The sequence below is a fragment of the Pelophylax lessonae genome (assembly GCF_965119305.1).
Source record: "Pelophylax lessonae genome assembly, chromosome: 6".
In the NCBI taxonomy this organism is placed as follows: Eukaryota; Metazoa; Chordata; class Amphibia; order Anura; family Ranidae; genus Pelophylax; species Pelophylax lessonae.
The window spans coordinates 187,331,165-187,353,315 of NC_138773.1; the positions used below are offsets into that span (position 1 = coordinate 187,331,165).

The window sequence follows — 22,151 nt, forward strand, 5'->3', positions numbered from 1 at the left end:
CAGAAGTATGAGATGAACCCCAACAACTTGGAAAGGTGGATCTCTCTCACACGTACCAACACAGACTATCCCCCAATTTAACTGATCCCCAAAGGTTTTTGATTAAATAGCGGAATAGAAAATATGATCCCAAAAAAGTGTATGTATATCACACGTACACAACCACACTAGGCCCCAATTACTATTGTTTGTACCCCTAAAAGGCTAGGAGTAGGGGGAGTATGGAACAGGCAGCACCCTCAAACCTTCAGAAGTATGAGATGAACCCCAACAACTTGGAAAGGTGGATCTCTCTCACACGTACCAACACAGACTATCCCCCAATTTAACTGATCCCCAAAGGTTTTTGATTAAATAGCGGAATAGAAAATATGATCCCAAAAAAGTGTATGTATATCACACGTACACAACCACACTAGGCCCCAATTACTATTGTTTGTACCCCTAAAAGGCTAGGAGTAGGGGGAGTATGGAACAGGCAGCACCCTCAAACCTTCAGAAGTATGAGATGAACCCCAACAACTTGGAAAGGTGGATCTCTCTCACACGTACCAACACAGACTATCCCCCAATTTAACTGATCCCCAAAGGTTTTTGATTAAATAGCGGAATAGAAAATATGATCCCAAAAAAGTGTATGTATATCACACGTACACAACCACACTAGGCCCCAATTACTATTGTTTGTACCCCTAAAAGGCTAGGAGTAGGGGGAGTATGGAACAGGCAGCACCCTCAAACCTTCAGAAGTATGAGATGAACCCCAACAACTTGGAAAGGTGGATCTCTCTCACACGTACCAACACAGACTATCCCCCAATTTAACTGATCCCCAAAGGTTTTTGATTAAATAGCGGAATAGAAAATATGATCCCAAAAAAGTGTATGTATATCACACGTACACAACCACACTAGGCCCCAATTACTATTGTTTGTACCCCTAAAAGGCTAGATGAGGAGTAGGGGGAGTATGGAACAGGCAGCACCCTCAAACCTTCAGAAGTATGAGATTGTGTTCACTGTACCCCACAAAGATTGAGTTCACTGCACCCCACAATGATTGTGTTCACTGCACCCCACAAAGATTGTGTTCACTGCACCTCACAAAGATTGTGTTCACTGTACCCCCCAAAGATTGTGTTCACTGCACCCCACAAAGATTCTGTTCACTGTACCCCACAAAGATTGTGTTCACTGCACCCCAAAAAGATTGTGTTCACTGCACCCCAAAAAGGATGTTGTTCACTGCACCCCAAAAAGGATGTTGTTCACTCCACCTTAAAAAGATTGTGTTCACTGCACCCCACAAAGATTGTGTTCACTGCACCCCAAAAAGATTGTGTTCACTGCACCCCAAAAATGATTTTGTTCACTGCACCCCAAAAAGGATTTTGTTCACTGCACCCCAAAAAGGATGTTGTTCACTCCACCCCAAAAAGATTGTGTTCACTGCACCCCAAAAAGATTGTGTTCACTGCACCCCACAAAGGATTTTGTTCACTGCACCCCAAAAAGATTGTGTTCACTGCACCCCAAAAAGGATGTTGTTCACTGCACCCCAAAAAGGATTTTGTTCACTGTACCCCAAAAAGATTGTGTTCACTGCACCCCACAAAGGATTTTGTTCACTGCACCCCACAAAGATTGTGTTCACTGCACACCAAAAAGGATTGTGTTCACTGCACCCCAAAAAGATTTTGTTCACTGCACCCCAAAAAGATTGTGTTCACTGCAGCCCAAAAAGATTGTGTTCACTGCAGCCCAAAAAGATTGTGTTCACTGCAGCCCAAAAAGATTGTGTTCACTGCAGCCCAAAAAGATTGTGTTCACTGCAGCTCACACACAGAAAAATGGATGTGGATCACTGACACCTGCCTATCTCCAATCCCACACCACACAGCAATATCGATTGTAGTTTGTAGAACACAGTTTCCCTAAAATTCAGCAGACTCTGTCCCTAACAGGATTGAGAAGAGATCGTAGATCAGGATTGAGTGCAGACCCCACCCCCCACACAGCAATATCGATTGTAGTTTGTAGAAGACACTGACCCTATAATTCAGCAGACTCTATCCCTAAAATGCCTACAAGTCGCCCTGCCTAAACACTCCGACCTGTCCCTCAATTCTATCCGGACACAAATGGTTTTTTCCTGCCTATCTTTCCCTAATCAGCAGCCAGCACGTTGATGTGTGCTCTGTCCCTGAATCTAAGCAGCATAATGACGCCGCTGCGGCTGCCTCGAACTTATAAAGACTTGGTCACATGCTTCAGACGGCCAATCACAGCTACTGAGACATTTGCAGGCATGGCTGGGATGGCTTAAGGCACACCAGTTAAACGATTGTTGATTGGCTGTTGAAAGCCCGCCATGAAAAGAGCGCCAAAGCATGCAAAACCCGGAAATAAAACGACCGAACACGGATTTTTACCCGAACATACAGTAAAGTGTCCGTGTCCGTGTTCGGGTACAAAAAATCCAATTATTCGGTACGAACACGAATAATACAGTCCGTGTTCGCTCAACACTATATACTAGTCATATGGTATTTAAATGTTTTTTTATCTGTGTATTTTTAGCGCTGATTTTATATACTTAATTACTTTATTATTAATTGTATGTGGTGACACTACAAAAGAAATTGGCTACTAGTAGTTTGCACTACACAGTCATATATATTTTTATCTACTCTCCCACTGGTTAGCGCATTGGTTCATTATCTCCGTCTATGCTTTGGATCAATGGCTTATAACTTTCCTTCTTGCATTTATTGTAGAGTGGCCATAAATTGCTTTACATTTTCTCTGATTAGCAAGATGACACCTGAGCAAGCATTGGGCTGTTTAGGAAATGTGTAGCAGTTTATTAAATATTTTCTTTATTATGGTCAGGAAGAAATACATTTTTGAAAAATATCCTTTAGTCAGGTCTATATAAAAATGCAAATAATTTTCAGTATTTTCACAAGAAGATAGAAGGTAGAGCTTTAGTCTGGCCATACACAATTCGAATCTTGACCAGTCCAGCAGGAACCGGCCGAGATTCGAACCAGTAATGGAAAGGCTGAATGTACCAAGTTGATTGATCAACTTGGGTACAATCAGCCTGCTGGATTCACTTGCGATCATCGCTAGTGGCTGCTATAGCCACTAGCAATCACTGTCTTCTTGTCTGGGGGAATGGCATCCTGTCTGTTTATAGGGAAATCATTCAAATTTCTTTCCTGCAACCCCTGGTTGCAGCAAAGAAATCTGCACCGTGTATGGCCGGCCTTAGGCATCTTTTCTAATTTATTCTCAAATCCCTGTTGTAAAAAGCCTATTGAAGGCAGAGTTCAATATCTCAAGTTAAAATTTAAATACTGAAGTGAACGATTGAGAGCACGAACTTATCCCCCTTGGGCCCTTACTATATCCTTCTCCAGGGGCTCCCAACTAGAGTTTTACTCTAATAAACATCTTCTGGTGTGCTCTCTTAAAGCGCTAGAAATCCTTTATTAAAGTGTATGTAAACCCAAAATGGTTTTCTTCTAGTTTTGGGTAGCATGGGGAAGGATTAGAACTCTTGTTGAGTTTTTGCAGCTCCATACCACACATCTCCATACCTTCTCTAACCTTTTCCATTCTGGTAGTTTTTCTATTCTTCCTGCAGCCCCACTAATACTAACCCTCTCTGTAACCCTAACACTTACACTATTCATTTATCAAAACCCCAACACTCACCCTCACAATAAATCTCCCTGGAACCCCAACACTCACTCTCACACTAAGCCTCCCTGTAACCTTTGAACTAACCCTCCCTAATGTAAACCTATCGCCTTGTTTTTATTCTCAGGAATAAGCAAATCTGCTTGGCTATGGTTCGCAAACAGTTTAGCAAACCTTACTCATACGTTTTGAAGTGAACCCTATTAAATTCTAAACGGTAAATCTTGTTATTCAATTTTGGCCATTAGAGAAAAGCTTGCTCTTTAGCCCCACAAACACAAGGCATGGGAAGCTGGACACTGCCATTAAGGACATGTACAAATGACAAAATAAAAAAATAAAACTCTCCAGCATGTTCTAACAGCTGCAACATACACTAATAACATGGTTTTGGTGGGCCAACTTTACAAATGTTTAGCTCTTTTTAGTAGACCAGGAAAAAAGCTATTTACACATTATAGGTTGCGCCTTATTTCTGCCTGTGAACCAGCAATTTTTTTGACCAAACATTCGCAAAATACACGCTTTGTATATCCCAGGTTATTGCCGCAAACCCATTGTAGTGGCAAATCCAAACATCCTCTCTACTCTGCATTAAGACCTAAACCTTCTGCACCATTAAGGAAAAGTGCAAAGGCCCCAGCTCCAAAATTTACTACTTTGGTAAATGTTTGAAAGAATTTACAAAGCATGTAAGGCTCTACTATGCTTATTCTCCATGCTGACTTCAAAGACCCATTGCGTTCTTATTTCTAGGATCAAGCATCCTGTTCGCTGCATTCTAGAGCGTAGTGAAGACATGCTTATAACTGGAGGACGACACCCTTATCTTGGAAAATATAAGGTGAGTACTGTATAGAAAAATGAAGAATCATACAAGGTATGTCTATTAAATAATGAGACTGTGATTCCACCTAGTAAACAAAGCAGTCAGAACCGGTTATAACTGCATGCGTGGTGACCTTGAACATGTTTGAACCTGCATGACAAGCAGCAACACTCTATGACGTTCAGTTGATTGTGAGTTGCCATTTAGTTTGGTTCTGTTTTCTGTAGTGTGCCGAAAAAATGCTAAGTTTGGTTGGAAAACACCGTCATCACCAAGAATGAAAAAAGCTTGTCAAAGCAAATTTAAAATTTAAAGCCATGCTTATTGTATTTTTCGATATCAAGGGTGTAATTTTGAAAGAATGGGTTCCAGAGGGCACAACAGTTAATCAGCATTATTATAAGGAAGTTTTGATAAAGGTGAGAGAGAGAGGCTGAAAAAAACAGCCGTAACTGTGGGAAAATGGTTTCATTCTTCACCAGGACAATGCACCTGCTCACACAGCACTTTCTGTGAAGCAGTTTTTGACCGACTAGTAAATTACTACACTTGAACATCCTCCATATTCGCCTGATTTAGCACCATTTGACCTTCATAGTTTCCCAAAAGTTCAATCAGTGCCTAATGGGACACGTTTTGAGTCAGTTGATGCTGTAAAGAAGAAAACGGCGGATGTGTTGAAACAACTGACAGAAATTGGATTTCTCCATACCTTCGACCAGTGGAAAATAAGACTGCAGCAATGTATTAGTGCAAATGGGCTATATATTGAAAGAAACAAGCATTAAATGTGTAATACGTATAAATAAAGGTGAGTAATTTAATCAGTCTTGTTATTTAATAGACACACCTCGTATACTGTAAATCATCCTTTTTTGATACCGAACTTCATGATGGTTCCCATGTGCAGAGACTACATAAAAATTTGGAAACCACTACCAATGGTTGGAAGAGGTCACACTACCCACTTCCTAAGAAAACCCTTACCAACCCAGTCAATTAACCTAAGGTGGAATTGGACAATCTATGTATAGCCACTCTTATTTTTATTTTTTTATTTTTTTTTAGGAAATGAACATAGAGTAAAAAACACTTTAAAATATTATATTGTAACTGTAAGGAAAACACTAATGCAGAATTGTTTTTTCAGGTGGGATATATGAATGATGGAAGAATCGTAGCAGCTGATGTCAATTTATACAGCAATGGTGGATGTTCGGGGACAGAATCTGTATTTGTAAGCCTTAACCACTGTTACACCTCTGTACAATATTTTAAATTGCTGGCAATATTATGGGCATTTCCAGCCAAACAGCACGCTATACATTTGTAGCACATATACAGGAACTGTTTATTCCCCAAAATATGTCTTGGCTGTCTTTCCTTTCATCTTCCATTACAAATAAGCATCATCACTTTTTTGACATCTTTTCTGAGCCATCTTCCCAGAGCTGGCCCAAGACATTGTCCAAGCTCCAAGGGTCCAAGAATGAAATGCTGCCCCCCCCCCCCCCCAAAAAAAAATGCTGCCACCACATCCATTATTTATTTTATATCATGATAATTAAAACTAAAATTTAAATTTAGCAGGAAGTCAGATTTACATGCAACCGCACCTTGTCCAAATGCAAAATTATATGACATACCACCATGTTACCGCTCCCCCATCTTGGTGCGCTAGGGCAGACAGAACTAACTTATATTACCTCTCTGTTGCTCTCTCCCAGTGCTCCCACAATCTTCAGTGCCTAGCCTCACGCATGCACTAGAGCTAAAGAAGTCGGGCCAGGCGCAAAACCGGCTGTACCCCTCCTAAAGCTCCACCCAAAAGAAATGCAAGCCTCGCAAGCTACACCTGAACATCAGCTGCTGGTGGAGCCGGTGGGGAAGGAATCTTTCATTGCTCTGTTTCCTGTAGTTACATAGTTACATAGTTAGTGAGGTTGAAAAAAGACACCAGTCCATCCAGTTCAACCTATGATGTGTGTGTGTTTGCTGTTAACCGTACATTGAATATGTTGTGGTCTTTAAGGTGCCCATCTAATAGTTTTTTAAACTATCAATGCTCCCTGCTGATACGACTGCTTGTGGAAGAGAATTCCACATCCTTACTGCTCTCACAGTGAAGAACCCCCTGCGTATTTTAAGGTTAAACCGCCTTTCCTCTAGTTTTTGTGAGTGGCCACGTGTCTTATTGTATTTCCTTTCTCTGAATAGGTTTTTCCTTATACTCGGGTCGCCAGTACAGTATTTGTACATTGATATTGTATCCCCCCTCAATCGTCTCTTTTCCAGAGAGAATAAGTTCAGTGCTTGTAGTCTTTCCTCATAGCTGAGGTCTTCCATTCCCCTAATTATTTTTGTTGCCCTTTTCTGGACTTTCTCCAGTTCCAGCACATCCTTCCTGAGGACCGGTGCCCAGAACTGGACAACATACTCCAGATGTGGCCGGACCAGAGTCTTGTAGAGTGGGAGAATAATCTCTTTATTTCTGGAGTGAATCCCCTTTTCTATACATCCCAGTATTCTGTTGGCTTTTCTTGCAGCGGCTTGGCATTGCATGCCACTGCCAAGCCTGTTGTCTACCAGTACCCCTAGGTCCTTTTCCATCCTAGACTCACCCAGAGGTTCCCCCCCCTAGTGAGTAGCTTGCTTTCTGGTTTCTGGCACCCAGGTGCATTACTTTACATTTTTCAACATTAAACCTCATCTGCCATGTGGTTGCCCACCCCATAATTTTGTTCAGGTCCGCTTGTAAGGTTTCCACATCCTGCCCAGAAGATATTTGCCTGCTTAGTTTAGTATCAACCGCAAATACTGAGATTTTACTCAATATCCTCTCCTCTAGATCATTTATGAATAAATTAATCAGGATTGCCCCCAGCAGCACACACATCTGAGCTCTTCATGTGTGCTCGATTGTTTAACAGCCGGTGTTAGACTGTGTGCGTGCACCCTTGCGCCCCTCAACTATGAGTATGCGTGTTGAGGGCAGCAGTGCGTCCTTTTTACAGGGCAGTGGAGCAGCCGCCCCTGGATGACACACAAAACTGCTGGCTAAAAAATTGTGGGCGTCAATTTGCTGCCCCTCCCAAAGTGCTGCCTGGGTCCAATGGACCCAGCAGGACCCATAGTAGGGCTGGCCCTGCATCTTCCTCTTGTAGCTCCAACTTAGAAATGTTTTTTCATTACATTCTCAGGCTCTGTTTTCTGTATTTCTACACAGTAGCTGTACTTTACCGCTCCTTCTCACAATGGAAGTGTTCCCCACAAAGCTTTGCCCCACAACCAGGCTCACAGGCTTATATACATGATCTTTGATCTTTAATGGCCAGTCTAGGGGTGTTTTGTTTTATTTTTGGAGATCTTGGACAGGGTTGAGGGAATTCAGTAAAATACAGGAGCTATGTACAACTTGAGGACTTGGGTATTTTTTCTTGACAAGCTAAATTAAAGTCCATGCTTGTAGCCAACAGTAGACTTCAGCTTTAAGGTGGTAGTGGTAGTAGTTAACAGTAAACTCCTTTCTTAGAGCCACAAGAGCAGAGTCCCTTTAATCACTTAAGGACCGCCCCACGTATGTTGACTGCAGCAGGGCAGCCCTTAAGCGCAAAATCACGTAGCTGTATGTGATTCTCGTTGTTGGCTCTGGGGCGCTTGGACGCAGTGGAAGCCAATCTGCTGGTCCGGTGGCCGCAGGTTCTGTCACAGAGGGAGAGAGAGAGAGATCTTGTGTTCCTGCTAATCAGGAACACAGATGCCTCTCTATCTCCAGTCAGTCAATCCCCTAAACAGTAAGAAAGCACACCAAGGGAACACACTTAACCCTTTAATTGCCCCTGATGTTAGCCCCTTCCCTGCCAGTGTCATTTATACAGTGACAGTGCATTTTATTTTAGCACTGATCACTTTATTGGTGTCACTGGTCCCCAAAGTGTCACTTGAGCCCGTGTCAAATTTGTCTGCTACAATGTCCCAATCCCACTAAAAATCACTAATCACCGCCATTACTAGTAAAAAGAATAAAAAAAAAATGTAAAAAGTCCTTAAATCTATTCCATAGTTTGTAGACGCTACGCAATAACTTTTGCGCAAACCAATCAATATACGCTTTTTACCCAAAAAAATATAGCAGAATATAAATTGGCCTAAATTGATGAAGAATTTAGATTTTCTTAATTTTTTTTTTTATTGAATATGTTTTATTGAATATGTTTTATAGCAGAAAGTAAAAAAATATATATTTTTTTCAAAACTGTTGCTTTTTTGTTTATAGTGCAAAAATAAAAAAACAAAAGAAAGCTGTATTTGTGGGGAAAAAAAGGACATCAATTTTATTTGGGTACAGCGTGGCATGACCGTGCAATTGTCGGTTAAATGAACGCAGTGCCGTATCACAAAAAATGGCCTGGTCAGAAAGGGGGTAAAACCTTCTGGGGCTGAAGTGGTTAAGCAAAGGATTAGATGGACAAACCTCTTTAGAATACTAGCCAGTGTTGTCTTGTTGCCTCCTTCCAACTTCCAAACTACACCTTACTCCAGTGATACCAGACTGGATCTTCTTCGTAGAGCCCATCTGTCAGCTCTTTCTAGCTCCAGGATCTCAGTATCCCATGCCCTCAGGTCGCCCACCTGAGGCCTCACAACAGCAGACATAGCAGCATTGCCTGGAAGGGTAGCATGCCTACTAGGATGGACTAATACCCTCCAGGAAAAGACCCTGATGTCAGTGTCACCCGTGGGAGCAAGTGACGGGAGTGCACCACAGAAGTTGTGAACCCAATGGCTGACTGCAGAGGGTCGATGGTTCAGAGAAGCAGCTACACAGGGTCGCAGCCACGGTCCTGGACAGGGAGCTAGAGCATAAGATTTCCCCAGGGTGCAGAGTCTTAGAGCCTGCAGGTTTTAACCAGAGCCTCTGATGGTGAGGATGGACTTGGCTGCAGCTGACTCCAGGTCACGGCCCCCAGGGTCTCCCAGCTCATGCTAACAGCTGGCTCTGGTGGATGGAGAGGAAGCAGCAGTACAAGGCCACAAGGGATAGTCAGGAGAACAAGCCAAAGGTCAGAGCAACAAGCAGACAGAGATGGTCAGAAGGACAAGCCGAAGGTCGTGGGCAACAAGCAGACAGGGATGGATAGGTAAACAAGCCAAAGTTGATACACAGAGATCAGACACAGGACACACATCAAGAAACACTCAGGGAGGCCTTCGCGCAATTGTTACTCAGGCAAAGATGGCTTACAGTGCGGGTAATATAGTCTTTCCTGTTACAGGCTGGGGTGGAGCCATGCTGAAAGAAGATTATTTAAACACACAGGTGTGAGAGCACAGTCCCTAAGGCTGATACACAGATCAGAGAGGTAAGCAGACAGTCAGGGCATGAAACAATACTGCAGATTCATGACAGTACCCCCCCCCCATGAGGCCTCCCCTTTCCCCACTTGGGCCCAGGCTTGGAGGGGAACCTCAATAGAGAAACAGGCCCAGAGTCCTGCCCCTAGCAGGTTCCTCAGAAGATGAAGATAGCCTGGTCCGGCTCAGCTGCATAAGTTCCTCAGCTGGCAGGGGATGCTCCATGGGTCAAAGAGAGGGGAGCTCAGGCTGACTGATGGCCAAGGAGTGCTGTTTTTTTTTTTTTTTTTTCTAGGGCCCTCTCCTGAAAGCGAATATCGATCTGGTTACACAAGGAGATGACATTGTCCAGATCAGCGGGGATGGTTCTTCCCACTTATTCATCCTTCACTCTGTCATCAGAGAGGCCATATAAAAAAGTTGCAACTAAGGCCTCATTATTCCAGCTCTGTTCATCAGTTAGTATGCGAAAATGAAGAGCATACTGTCCCACTGAAGCAGACTTTTGGCGGAGACGTAAAAGGGCGCTGGCTGCTGAGGAGACATGACCCGGTTCCTCGAAGATATTCCGAAAGAGTTTCAAAAAGTTAGACAGGCTAGAAACCATTGGATCATTCTTCTCCCACAGAGGGGCAGCCCAGGCTAAAGCCTCATCGGACAGGAAGGAAATAATACAGGCTACCTTTGCCCGATTAGAAGTTTTTGGGCTGGAGTTCAAAATGAATGGCGCACTGGCTAAGGAACCCCCTGCATGCCTTGGAGTCCCCAGAGTAATGAGACTGAGCTGATAAATGCAAAGAATTTGCAGCTGAGACTGTGACCAGAATAGGATTGGCAGCAAATTGTGATTGAGGTTGCTGAACCGGGGGTCCTAAGGAGGCTTGAAGCTTCAAAGTGGGAGGCCAAATCCTGAAGGAATTGCATCACCTGGGTCTGATTTAGAATCCTGGATCTCGAGTCTGCGGACCATGCCCTGGGGGGTAGAGGCACATCATCTGGATCCATGGCCCGAGCAAACTGTCAGATTCACCTGTGGGAGCAAGTGACGGTGAGCGCACCACAGATGTTGTGAACCCAACGGCTGACTGCAGAGGGTCGATGGTTCAGAGAATGAGCTACACAGGGTCGCAGCCACGGTCCTGGACAGGGAACTAGAGCATAGGATTGCTCAGGGCGTGGAGTCTAAAGACCAGCAGGTTTTCACCAGAGACTTTGATGGTGAGGATGGACTTGGCTGAAGCTGACTTCAAGATGCCACCCCCAGGGTCTCCCAGCTCATGGCTGGCTCTGGTGGATGGAGAGGAAGCAGTAGTACAAGGCCACAAGGGATAGTCAGGAGAACAAGCCAAAGGTCAGGGCAACAAGTGGACAGGGATGGTCAGGTTAACAAACCAAAGTCGGTATACAGAGATCACAAATAGAACACACGGCAAGAAACACTCAGGGAAGCCTTCACACAATAATTATTCAGACAAAGATGGCTTGGGTTGCGTGGGTTCAATTAGTGTTTCCTGTTAGAGGCTGGGGTGGAGCCATGCTGAGAGAAGATTAAGAAGATGTGAGACAATGGTCCCTAAAGCTGATACACAGACCAGAGAGGTAAGCAGACAATCAGGGTGTGAAACATTACTGCAGATTCATGGCACCTGAGCTAAGTGTGCTTGCAGAATATATACAGTCTCCCAGCATTCCATCAGAGCCTGCCTCTCTGGGGATCGGCCAGGGCTGTATCAATATTTATGTTGTCATCTGCATAGCTCCGCACCCATCATTCAGAAACTTGTTAAGCTCCCTGGATGCAGAGGGAGCTATCACACTGGCAGCAGCTGAGCACACTCACCCTGACTAGCAGAATGCAGCTGCACTGAAATTAAACCAATTATAGCCTCACTGACTACAGTACACTGACTATGTATTTTTGATAGCAACTAAATTTAACTATCAAAAATACAGCTCCAAAAAATATGGTGAGCCCAACACTACATCAATCTAAGCCTAGTGCCCATCTAGGAGGGCGATAGATAGATATGTATATGTATATACAGTATACTGCTCAAATAATAAAGGGACACTTTGAAAATCTATACTGATATGGACTGGGTAATGTGTAAGGAACGAAAGGATACCACATTGTTTCATGGAAATAAAAATTATCAACCTACAGAGGGCTGAACTTAAAGACACCCCAAAAATCAAAGTGAAAAAATGATGCAGCTGGCTCATCCATTTTGCTCATATTTAATTGCAGCAACTCAAAATGGTACTCAGTAGTTTGTATGGCCCCCACGTGCTTGTATGCATGCCTGACAACATTGGGGCATGCTCCTAATAGGAACGACAGATGGTGTCCTGGGGTATTTCCTCCCAGATCTGGATCAGGGCATCACTGTGCAACCTGGCGACGTTGGATGGTCCGAAACATAATGTCCCGGAGGTGTTCTATTGGATTTTGGTCAGGCGAGCATGGGGGCCATTCAATGGTATCAATGCCTTCATTTTCCAGGAGATGGCTGCATACTCTTGCCACATGAGACCTGGCATTGTCGTGCACCAGGAGGAACCCAGGACCCAATGCACCAGCATAGGGTTTGACAATGGGTCCAAGGATTTCATTTCGATTTCTAATGTCAGTCAGGATGTCATTGTCTAGCCTGTAGGTCTGTGCATCCCTTCATGAATATACCTCCCCAGACCATCACTGACTCACTACCAAACTGATCATGCTGAACAATGTTACAGGCAGCATAACGTTCTCCACGGCTTCTCCAAACCATTTCATGTCTGTCACATGTGCTCAGGGTGAACCTGCTCTCATTTGTGAAAAGCACAGGGCACCAGTAGCAGACCTGTCAAATCTACTGTTTAATGGCAAATGCAAATCAAGCTCCACGGTGTCGGGCAGTGAGCACAGAGCCCACTAGAGGACGTCAGGCCACCCTCATGAAAACTGTTTCTGATTGGTCAGAGACATTCACACCAGTGGCCTGCTGTAGGTCATTTTGTAGGGCTCTGACAGTGCTCATCCTGTTCCTTCGTGCACAAAGGAACAGATACCGGTCCTGCTGATGGGTTAAGGACCTTCTATGGCCCTGTCCAGCTCTCCTAAAGTAACTGCATGTCTCCTTGAGACTGTGCTGAGGGAGACCGCAAACCTTCTGGCAATGGCACATATTTATGTGCCATCCTGGAGGAATTGGACTGCCTGTGCAACCTCTACAGGGTCCAGGTATCGCCTCATGATACCAATAGTGACACTGACCCTAGCCAAATGCTAAACTAGTGAAAAAGAGTCAGAAAAGATTAGTAGGGTAAAAAAATGTCAGTGGTTCCCACATGTAAAATCATTCCTGTTTTGGAGGTTGTCTCATTGTTGCCTATCTAATGCACCTGTTATTCATTTCAATAACACCAAAGCAGCTGAAACTGATTGCCAACCCCCTTTGCTACTTAACTGACCAGATCAATATCCCAGGAGTTGAATTGACTTGATGCTACACTTATTAAAAACTGTACCTTTAATTTATTTGAGCTGTGTGTGTGGGTATGTGTGTGGTGTGTGTGTATAATATATACAGTGTGTGTGTAAGTGTATATGTGTATATATATATATATATGTGTATGTATATGTGTGTGTGTGTATGCGTGTGTATGTATATACAGTGGGTACGGAAAGTATTCAGACCCCCTTAAATTTTTCACTCTTTGTTATATTGCAGCCATTTGCTAAAATCGTTTAAGTTCATTCTTCTTCCTCATGAATGTACACATAGCACCCCATACTGACAGAAAAACACAGAATTGTTGACATTGTTGCAGATTTATTAAAAAAGAAAAACTGAAATATCACATGGTCCTAAGTATTCAGACCCTTTGCTCAGTATTTAGTAGAAGCCCCCTTTTGATCTAATACAGCCAGGAGTCTTTTTGGGAAAGATGCAACAAGTCTTTCACACCTGGATTTGGGGATCCTCTGCCATTCCTCCTTGCAGATCCTCTCCAGTTCTGTCAGTTTGGATGGTAAACGTTGGTGGACAGCCATTTTTAGGTCTCTCCAGAGATGCTCAATTGGGTTTAAGTCAGGGCTCTGGCTGGGCCATTCAAGAACAGTCACGGAGTTGTTGTGAAGCCACTCCTTCGTTATTTTAGCTGTGTGCTTAGGGTCATTGTCTTGTTGGAAGGTAAACCTTTGGCCCAGTCTGAGGTCCAGAGCACTCTGGAGAAGGTTTTTGTCCAGGATATCCCTGTACTTGGCCGCATTCATCTTTCCCTCAATTGCAACCAGTCGTCCTGTCCCTGCAGCTGAAAAACACCCCCACAGCATGATGCTGCCACCACCATGCTTCACTGTTGGGACTGTATTGGACAGGTGATGAGCAGTGCCTGGTTTTCTCCACACATACCGCTTAGAATTACTGCCAAAAAGTTCTATTTTGGTCTCATCAGACCAGAGAATCTTATTTCTCACCATCTTGGAGTCCTTCAGGTGTTTTTTAGCAAACTCCATGCGGGCTTTCATGTGTCTTACACTGAGGAGAGGCTTCCGTCGGGCCACTCTGCCATAAAGCCCCGACTGGTGGAGGGCTGCAGTGATGGTTGACTTTCTACAACTTTCTCCCATCTCCTGACTGCATCTCTGGAGCTCAGCCACAGTGATCTTTGGGTTCTTCTTTACCTCTCTCACCAAGGCTCTTCTCCCCCGATAGATCAGTTTGGCCGGACGGCCAGCTCTAGGAAGGGTTCTGGTCGTCCCAAACGTCTTCCATTTGAGGATTATGGAGGCCACTGTGCTCTTAGGAACCTTAAGTGCAGCAGAAATCTTTTTGTAACCTTGGCCAGATCTGTGCCTTGCCACAATTCTGTCTCTGAGCTCTTCAGGCAGTTCCTTTGACCTCATGATTCTCATTTGCTCTGACATGCATTGTGATCTGGAAGGTCTTATATAGACAGGTGTGTGGCTTTCCTAATCAAGTCCAATCAGTATAATCAAACACAGCTGGACTCAAATGAAGGTGTAGAACCATCTCAAGGATGATCAGAAGAAATGGAAAGCACCTGAGTTAAATATATGAGTGTCACAGAAAAGGGTCTGAATACTTAGGACCATGTGATATTTCAGTTTTTCTTTTTTAATAAATCTGCAACAATGTCAACAATTCTGTGTTTTTCTGTCAGTATGGGGTGCTATGTGTACATTCATGAGGAAGAAGAATGAACTGCAAATGGCTGCAATATAACAAAGAGTGAAAAATTTAAGTGGGTCTGAATACTTTCCGTACCCACTGTATATATATGTATATATATATATATATATATATATATATATATATATGTAGCAATGTTTCCAGGCCTGTAGCCTGATGTGGGTCTGCCATTGTTACCGTTTACCTCTCCAGCCCATGTGAGCTGCGGCCCTGGGTGTGAGAACTGACACATCAACAACTCTGGCATCTTTGTTTGGTTGTTTTATTGTAGTTTTAGGGGATGGGAGAAGGGAATGAGTGGGATACTCCTTTGGCTCGACTATGTACAATTCTGGGACTTTTATAGCAAAAATGCCCGTTAGCGCTGTCTTGATGCCAGCCGACGCTAGCCAACGCTTACTGATGCTTTGAACACACTGTATCGCTGAAAGCTGTGCTAGAACTCCGACTTAAGTCCAGAAGATCCAGGACTGTGGAACATTGAACATCTAACACTGCTTGCACTGCAAAGTCACTGACTGCTCTCTCCAGCCTTGCCCTGGCTTGAGGTAGCTTGCTGTGTATTCATGTAAGGCTGCAACTCTCAACTAATGCACTCACACTGTGCATTAACTCTTCAGGGCCCAAACTGCAGGAGCCCTTTTTAGCACTTCAGGGTCCTCAACCTAGGTACCTCCTCTATCACTTCAGGGTCCTTTGACTAGGTACCCCCTTTACAGCTAGCTGACTCTCGGATCCTAGAACCTTCTCCGGAGTGGTCCCCACTGACTCTAGGCAGACCCCCAGGGGCAATCCTCAGTACTCACGACCTGTGTAGGTTTTCCTGAGACTGGACCCCTCTCGCTCTCTGCTGGTTCTCAGCACACCGGATCCCCCTCAGCTCAACTCGGCACTCTCTGGATTCTCAGGCAGCACCCGGGACATCCGCTTCCTCAGACAGGAGGAGAGACAGCCATCCTCTCCCTCCTGGGACTCTGCTTCCCGCCAAAGACAATGAATCATGCCCTCCCTCAAACTTACACCCACTCCCAGAATCCTTTGCGGCAGAATCTGCTTTCTGGGGTAGTTACAAGCCTGAATGTATCCCTGATTGGGTTTCCTCTACTGCCCTATGAGAAGCCTCTCACAGAGCCAGTGGGGAGACTCCCCCTTCAGCAGACACACCTGGAAACCATGACACCCTACCAAAAGAAATCGTGGCCCTGCTGTCCGGCAGACAAGGCCCACTATACATTTACCTAGCACCTACATGTAGGGTGCTACACACATATATATATATATATATATATATATATATATATATAAAAACACTAATGTAGCAATTTATTGCAATCCATTCTACAGCAGAACTCAGACTGGAAGGGACAACAAAGGGAAAGCACAGTATGGCACCAAAACTAGGATCTTCAGAATGGGTCCAACGCTTTATTTAGCAATCACAGCATAGATACAATGTCCGTCTGTGTTTTTGGAGACTTAATTTGAGTCACATGCCTGATAAAAGGGTCCTGCATGGCTGTAAAACGTTGCCATTATAACTATGATATAATCGCTAAAAAAAGCTTTGGACCCATTCTGGAGATCTTTGGTGTGCTGGTAAAATACTTTTTGCTTTGGATAGCCTCAGTTCCCAGAAAGTGGTTGTTGGAGCAGCCGGTTTCAGGAATATTGTACTTAAAGTGGGACTTCATTCAAAAGGGGAAGTTCCACTTGTTTGCAACCATCCCCCCCCCCCCATCCTCTGCCACATTTAGCACTTTTTGTGGGGGAGGGGATTACCAGACACCTGTTCCCACGTTCGGTTGGATCACTGCAGCAATTTGAACAGAAATTCGCCCCCTTCTTCCCCCACAACCTTCTAGGACACATCAGTCCTAGAAGACTGCAGGACCATTCACAAAGCGCAGCATGCTGGGAAACATGGCTTCACTGCTGGTTTCCCTTAAACAAGATGCTGGTGCCTGAACCTGAAGCCGATTAAGGAAACGGCATGGGTGAGGACAACACTAGATCCTTGGACAGGTAAGTGTCCTTATATTAAAAGTCAACCACTACAGTATTTGTAGCGGCTGACTTTTAACTTTTTTGGGGGGGAGACTTGGAGACCGTCATGTGTGCTTTACAAGGATCATGACCAGTGGTGGCTGGTGTATTGGGGGTGCAGGGGCGCCACCCCCCATCCATGTGTTCGGCCCCCCTAATCTACGTGCACGGAGTTCAATGGGGCTTTTTTTTGTGACTAGAGCCAGAGGCTCTCACAGGCTAAAAAAAAGGTGGGCGCAGAGCAGTGCGCCCCGAGCCCATCCACTTGTGTGACAATAGCAAATTATTATTTGCTATTGTCACACAGATCTGCCTCCTGGCCAATCAGGAAGCGGGTTGTGAGACCTGTTTCCTGATTGGCCGAAAGTAGAAGCCATGCCATTGGGCATGGGGGAGGAGACACTTCTACTGAGGGGGAAGAAGCCGAAGCTGAAGCTGCCGATGCCACCGATGAGGGTGAGTGAGCTGTGGGGGGGGCCTGGGGTCCTGGGGGGGTCCGTGGTCCTGGTGTGCGGCCTGGTGGGGGCCGGGGGGTATTGCAGTCCGTCGGCCGCCCCCCTGGCCCATGGAGCACCAGCCGCCACTGATCATGACAGGAAGAGCAGAGGTATGAGGTCATAGGTGCTTCTTAATTGTCCAGCAGCAAGGAGGTAACTAAAGCCCCATACACACAGGGTTAAATGTCAGGAGACATCGGCCGGGTCAAAAAAACAGCCAAAATTCGGCCTCTTAGTCAGCTTCTGCCGGACGTGCATGCTGGCAAAACCAACCGGCTCCCAATCAACGCGCTCAGCCAATGGCTGAGAGTGCTGATCGAAGTCTTCTGGTGGGGGTGCCGCCCTCCTGTCGGAACACAACAGCTCAGCGGGGGAGATTGCTTTACTAAAATCGGTTTGTTAGTACAGTGGCTCTGACTGGAGCTAACTGTTTTTTTTTTTCGTTAAACGCAAAAAGCTCATAGTGTTTACTAGGCTTAATCTGTATTGGTCATGCAATAAAGATAAGTGAGGTCACCCACTTGGCTGTCTTGTATGGCAGAGCTAAATAAATATCAGGAATCAAAAGACATACAGTATATGTATGCAATTTACCTGTACATTTAGCTGTTTGTTTTAAGTTCAGTTTTAAAGTGAACACTGTAATAATGACTCAAAATATGTGTTGCCGGGGGCGGAGCCGGCTAGCGAGGCAGATGGAAGCGTGAGCCAGAAGCTCCTCGCTAAACAGACACATCGGAGCGATTAGAACACAGAGGGTCAACCCAAACACAGCCAGCTGCACACCGGACATTCCCAGGCATCACCCGAACATGCCACAAAAGCGCAAAGACCGCTGCAGACCCGGTAAGATGATAGACTTTTTTTCACCTCACACCAGGCCGCCCAGCCAAGATGGCGCCGGCCCGCCACGAGCGCCCAGCACTCAGTCACAGAAGCCTTCTGGCTCGGCACAGAGGGGATCCTCCCCGAGCTCCCTGGCAGACCCCTTAAACCTTGCACAGCATTCGACCTCAGGATCACAGTCCAACAGTCCTGCGAAGTCTAAGCAAAAAACCTTCCATGAACTGTCTCCCCCTCACCGCAGTATATCTGTGGATGACACCCTGGAGTTCCAGGACACACTAGCAACCATTCCTGCTGGGGATCATCCCGTGATGGCATCAATGTTTAAAGATGTAATGCTGTCTTTGAGATCGGCTATTCATTCTGACATGCTGCAACTGGTGTCACAATGCAGCTCAGCAGTCACAGCAGTATCTGACAGGGTCTCCACCATAGAAAACAAGATGGGAGAATTCGCGGACACTTTTAACAATATGGTGGACGCTCATAATGAACATGATGATGATCTGGTTTGGCTCAAATCAAAGGTGGCTGATCTTGAAGACCGTTCCCGAAGGAACAATGTCAAAATCAGAGGCATCCCTGAGACGGTTAAACCACCAGACCTAGCAGCATTCCTTACATCTATTATGCAGGAGCTCCTTCCTAACACGGCTCTAGGTGATCTGGCCATCGACAGAATCCACAGGCTGCCGAAGCCCAAACATATCCCAGACAAATATCCTAGAGATGCCATAGCTAGGATTCATTTTTACACAGTGAAGGAGCAACTTATGGCAAAAGTGCGAAAAGCGGTGGATCTCCCCCCTAGTATGCAGGGCCTGTCCTTTTATGCAGACCTTTCAGCTCACACTATGAACCGGAGGAGGAATCTAGTGACTATCACCAAACCCCTCATCATATCCAGTATCGCTGGAACTACCCAGCAACCCTCATTGTTACTAGAGGGGATAAGGAATTTAAAATTTCCACCCTGGAACGGGGCATTGAGCTCCTTCGACAGTGGGACATCCTGGAATCCACAGACCCTCCTGGGGCTCAAACGGCTACTTGGGATCCTGAGCCAATGGTTTCACATTGATCTAAATGATTTCCTGGGACTTCACTGATCCCTTGGAGTTGACCCTCCATATGATCCAACACTCGGCCCTACCGTCTCCGACAGTTCTGTTCGGCTACTCTCTTGTTTTGTGTTCTATTAAGTTCCCCGGATTAGCAGTACTAACACTGCTCAGATTTCCATTTGGATATCGCCTCATTCTTAAAAAGTTGGCACAGTCTTTATACCTGTGCCCATATACGGATATCTACAATTTGTTTGCAGGGCTCTGCATATATAGTGATTTACGCTAGACTGTTGATAAATTTATCCTTGCTGTTTTTTTTTTTCTTTTTCATCTTCTTTCATTTATGACCCACGGAAGCATCTCTCCAGTCCTACAAGGTTCCACCAAGTCAACCTGAATTCTACAGCTTCATTGCAGGGCCTCCTGGACTGCCAGCATTACCACCGTTACCGACACACCGGATTGGGGTAGGATCTCTTGGACATTGTCACTTGTTCTACATTGGGACCTTATTTTCTCTTTCTTTCCCGCATTGTTGACTTCCTGACCAAAGTCTCACTACTCCTGTCACATCATGGCATTTAAACTGACCTCCCTTAATGTTCGTGGGTTGAACAGCCCATTTAAAAGACATATGCTCTGGCGAGAAGTGAAGTCTCAAAAATTTGACATTATGCTACTACAGGAGACTCATTTCTGCGCCACGGACCCTCCCAGACTTACCAATAAGCAATTTCCGCACATCTACTGCGCAAATGGCCCCAAAAAGAGGGGAGGTGTGGCCATTCTTGTTAAAGACTCTGTGCCTTACAAATACCATGCTCATCTCTCAGACCCGGAAGGTCGCTATATACTCCTACACTGTGAAATTAACAATGTTGAATATACCATCCTCAATATATACGCCCCAAATGTGAGACAACTTTCATATATTACCAAACTATGGAAACACCTCCAACCGAGCATCAGGGGTCATGTGATCCTGGGGGGGGACATGAACCTAGTGGCTAACATACGCCAAGACATCTCCAGCGGTGCCCGAACGTACCCCCGGAGATCAGACCTCACTACCTTCTTAAACTCCACGGGCCTACAGGATGTATGGTGATGCCATCACTCTACGGAGCGAGATTACTCCTTTTTCTCAAATAGATATGTTCTTTACTGACAAATTCCTGCTACAAAAAATTGTGGACTCTTCTATTGGACAGATCACATGGTCGGACCACGCCCCCGTGTCAATAACGGTTGGCACGCGGGTGTTCTCCACGAGGGCTAATAGGTGGAAAAATGACACAAGTGTCTTTTGCGATTCGGGGTCTTCGTCTGAGGTCCGTGTGGCCTTAGAGGAATTCTTCCGCACAAATGAAAAGGGAGACGTTTGCCCACTGATTGTGTGGAATGCCCACAAGGCTTTTATGCGTGGTTTTCTTATGTCCAAGAGTGCTGCACTGGGGAGGCAGAGGAGGCAGCGCCTGGACGATCTTTTGACAAAGATCCAAAATTTAGAAACATTAAACAAATGCACCCCCCGTCCAGACATTAGCGACCAATTATCCAATGCACAACATGAGCTCCGTTCACTATTGATCGGACAGCACCAGGCCCATGTGCGCAGACTGAAGGCCAACTCATTTGCCCATGGCAATAAGGCTGGCAAACTGTTAGAAAATCAACTGAAGGACAAGCAGGCCCGGCAACGTATATCTAATTTGACACACCATTCCTCGAAACAGACATTGACTAACCCTAAAGATATTGCTGACGCCTTCAGCCAATATTATGGCGAACTGTATAACCTACATGATGACGTGTCCACCCCACAACCATCTCCGGAAGACATTGACAGATTTCTCGCCTCAATTTCCCTACCCAAATTACAACCCACAGACTTACAGGAACTGAACCTCCCTATAACAGACCTTGAAATCGGTAAGGTCATTCAATCTCTACCCATTAATAAAGCTCCTGGCCCTGATGGGTTCTCTTCGGAGTATTCTAAGCAGTATACGCAGATTCTAACCCCGAAAACTCCGGAGGGTATTCCGGACGGCTGCCGCCTCTGCCTCTTTCCCTCCTGAGATGTTGGAGGCCACTGTGGTTACACTACCTAAACCGGGGAAACCCCCGGATTGCGCAAAGAACTTCAGGCCCATTTCTTTGTTAAACGTGGACCTGAAGATCTACGCAAAAATTCTGGCAAACAGAATATTGAAATTCCTGCCTGGCCTTATTAAACAGGATCAGGTAGGGTTTGTAATGGGCCATCAGGCCACCGATGCCACGAGAAGAATGCTGAATCTCATCCACCATGCCGAGTCCACTCGCACTCCCACTGTGTTCCTGTCCCTTGATGCCGAAAAGGCCTTTGACAGGATACACTGGGGTTATCTTCGTAAAGTTCTGCAACGATTCGGCATGGGGGGTGAGATTCTAGATGCAATACTAGCATTATACAAGGCACCTTCAGCCTATGTATACACAGAAGGTATGTGTTATATTCTCCGTGTTGTGAGAGACACAGGACTCTGGTCTGGAACAACGGTTGTTTATTCAGGACTCACTGTACAGCATTACAGGACAGCTCTGCATATCAATACATCTC

General features: G+C 45.2%; 1 protein-coding gene across 2 annotated transcripts in view; it reads left to right on the forward strand.

The window, feature by feature from the left end:
- LOC309557969 (aldehyde oxidase-like) overlaps positions 1-22,151 on the forward strand; it is a 196,987-nt gene that overhangs the window by 102,629 nt on the left and 72,207 nt on the right. For both annotated transcript variants that reach the window (XM_082260857.1, XM_082260858.1), the window contains 2 exons: positions 4,465-4,552; positions 5,688-5,774. In XM_082260857.1, the coding sequence (XP_082116983.1) occupies positions 4,465-4,552; positions 5,688-5,774 (175 nt within the window). The remainder of the gene's footprint in view (positions 1-4,464; positions 4,553-5,687; positions 5,775-22,151) is intronic.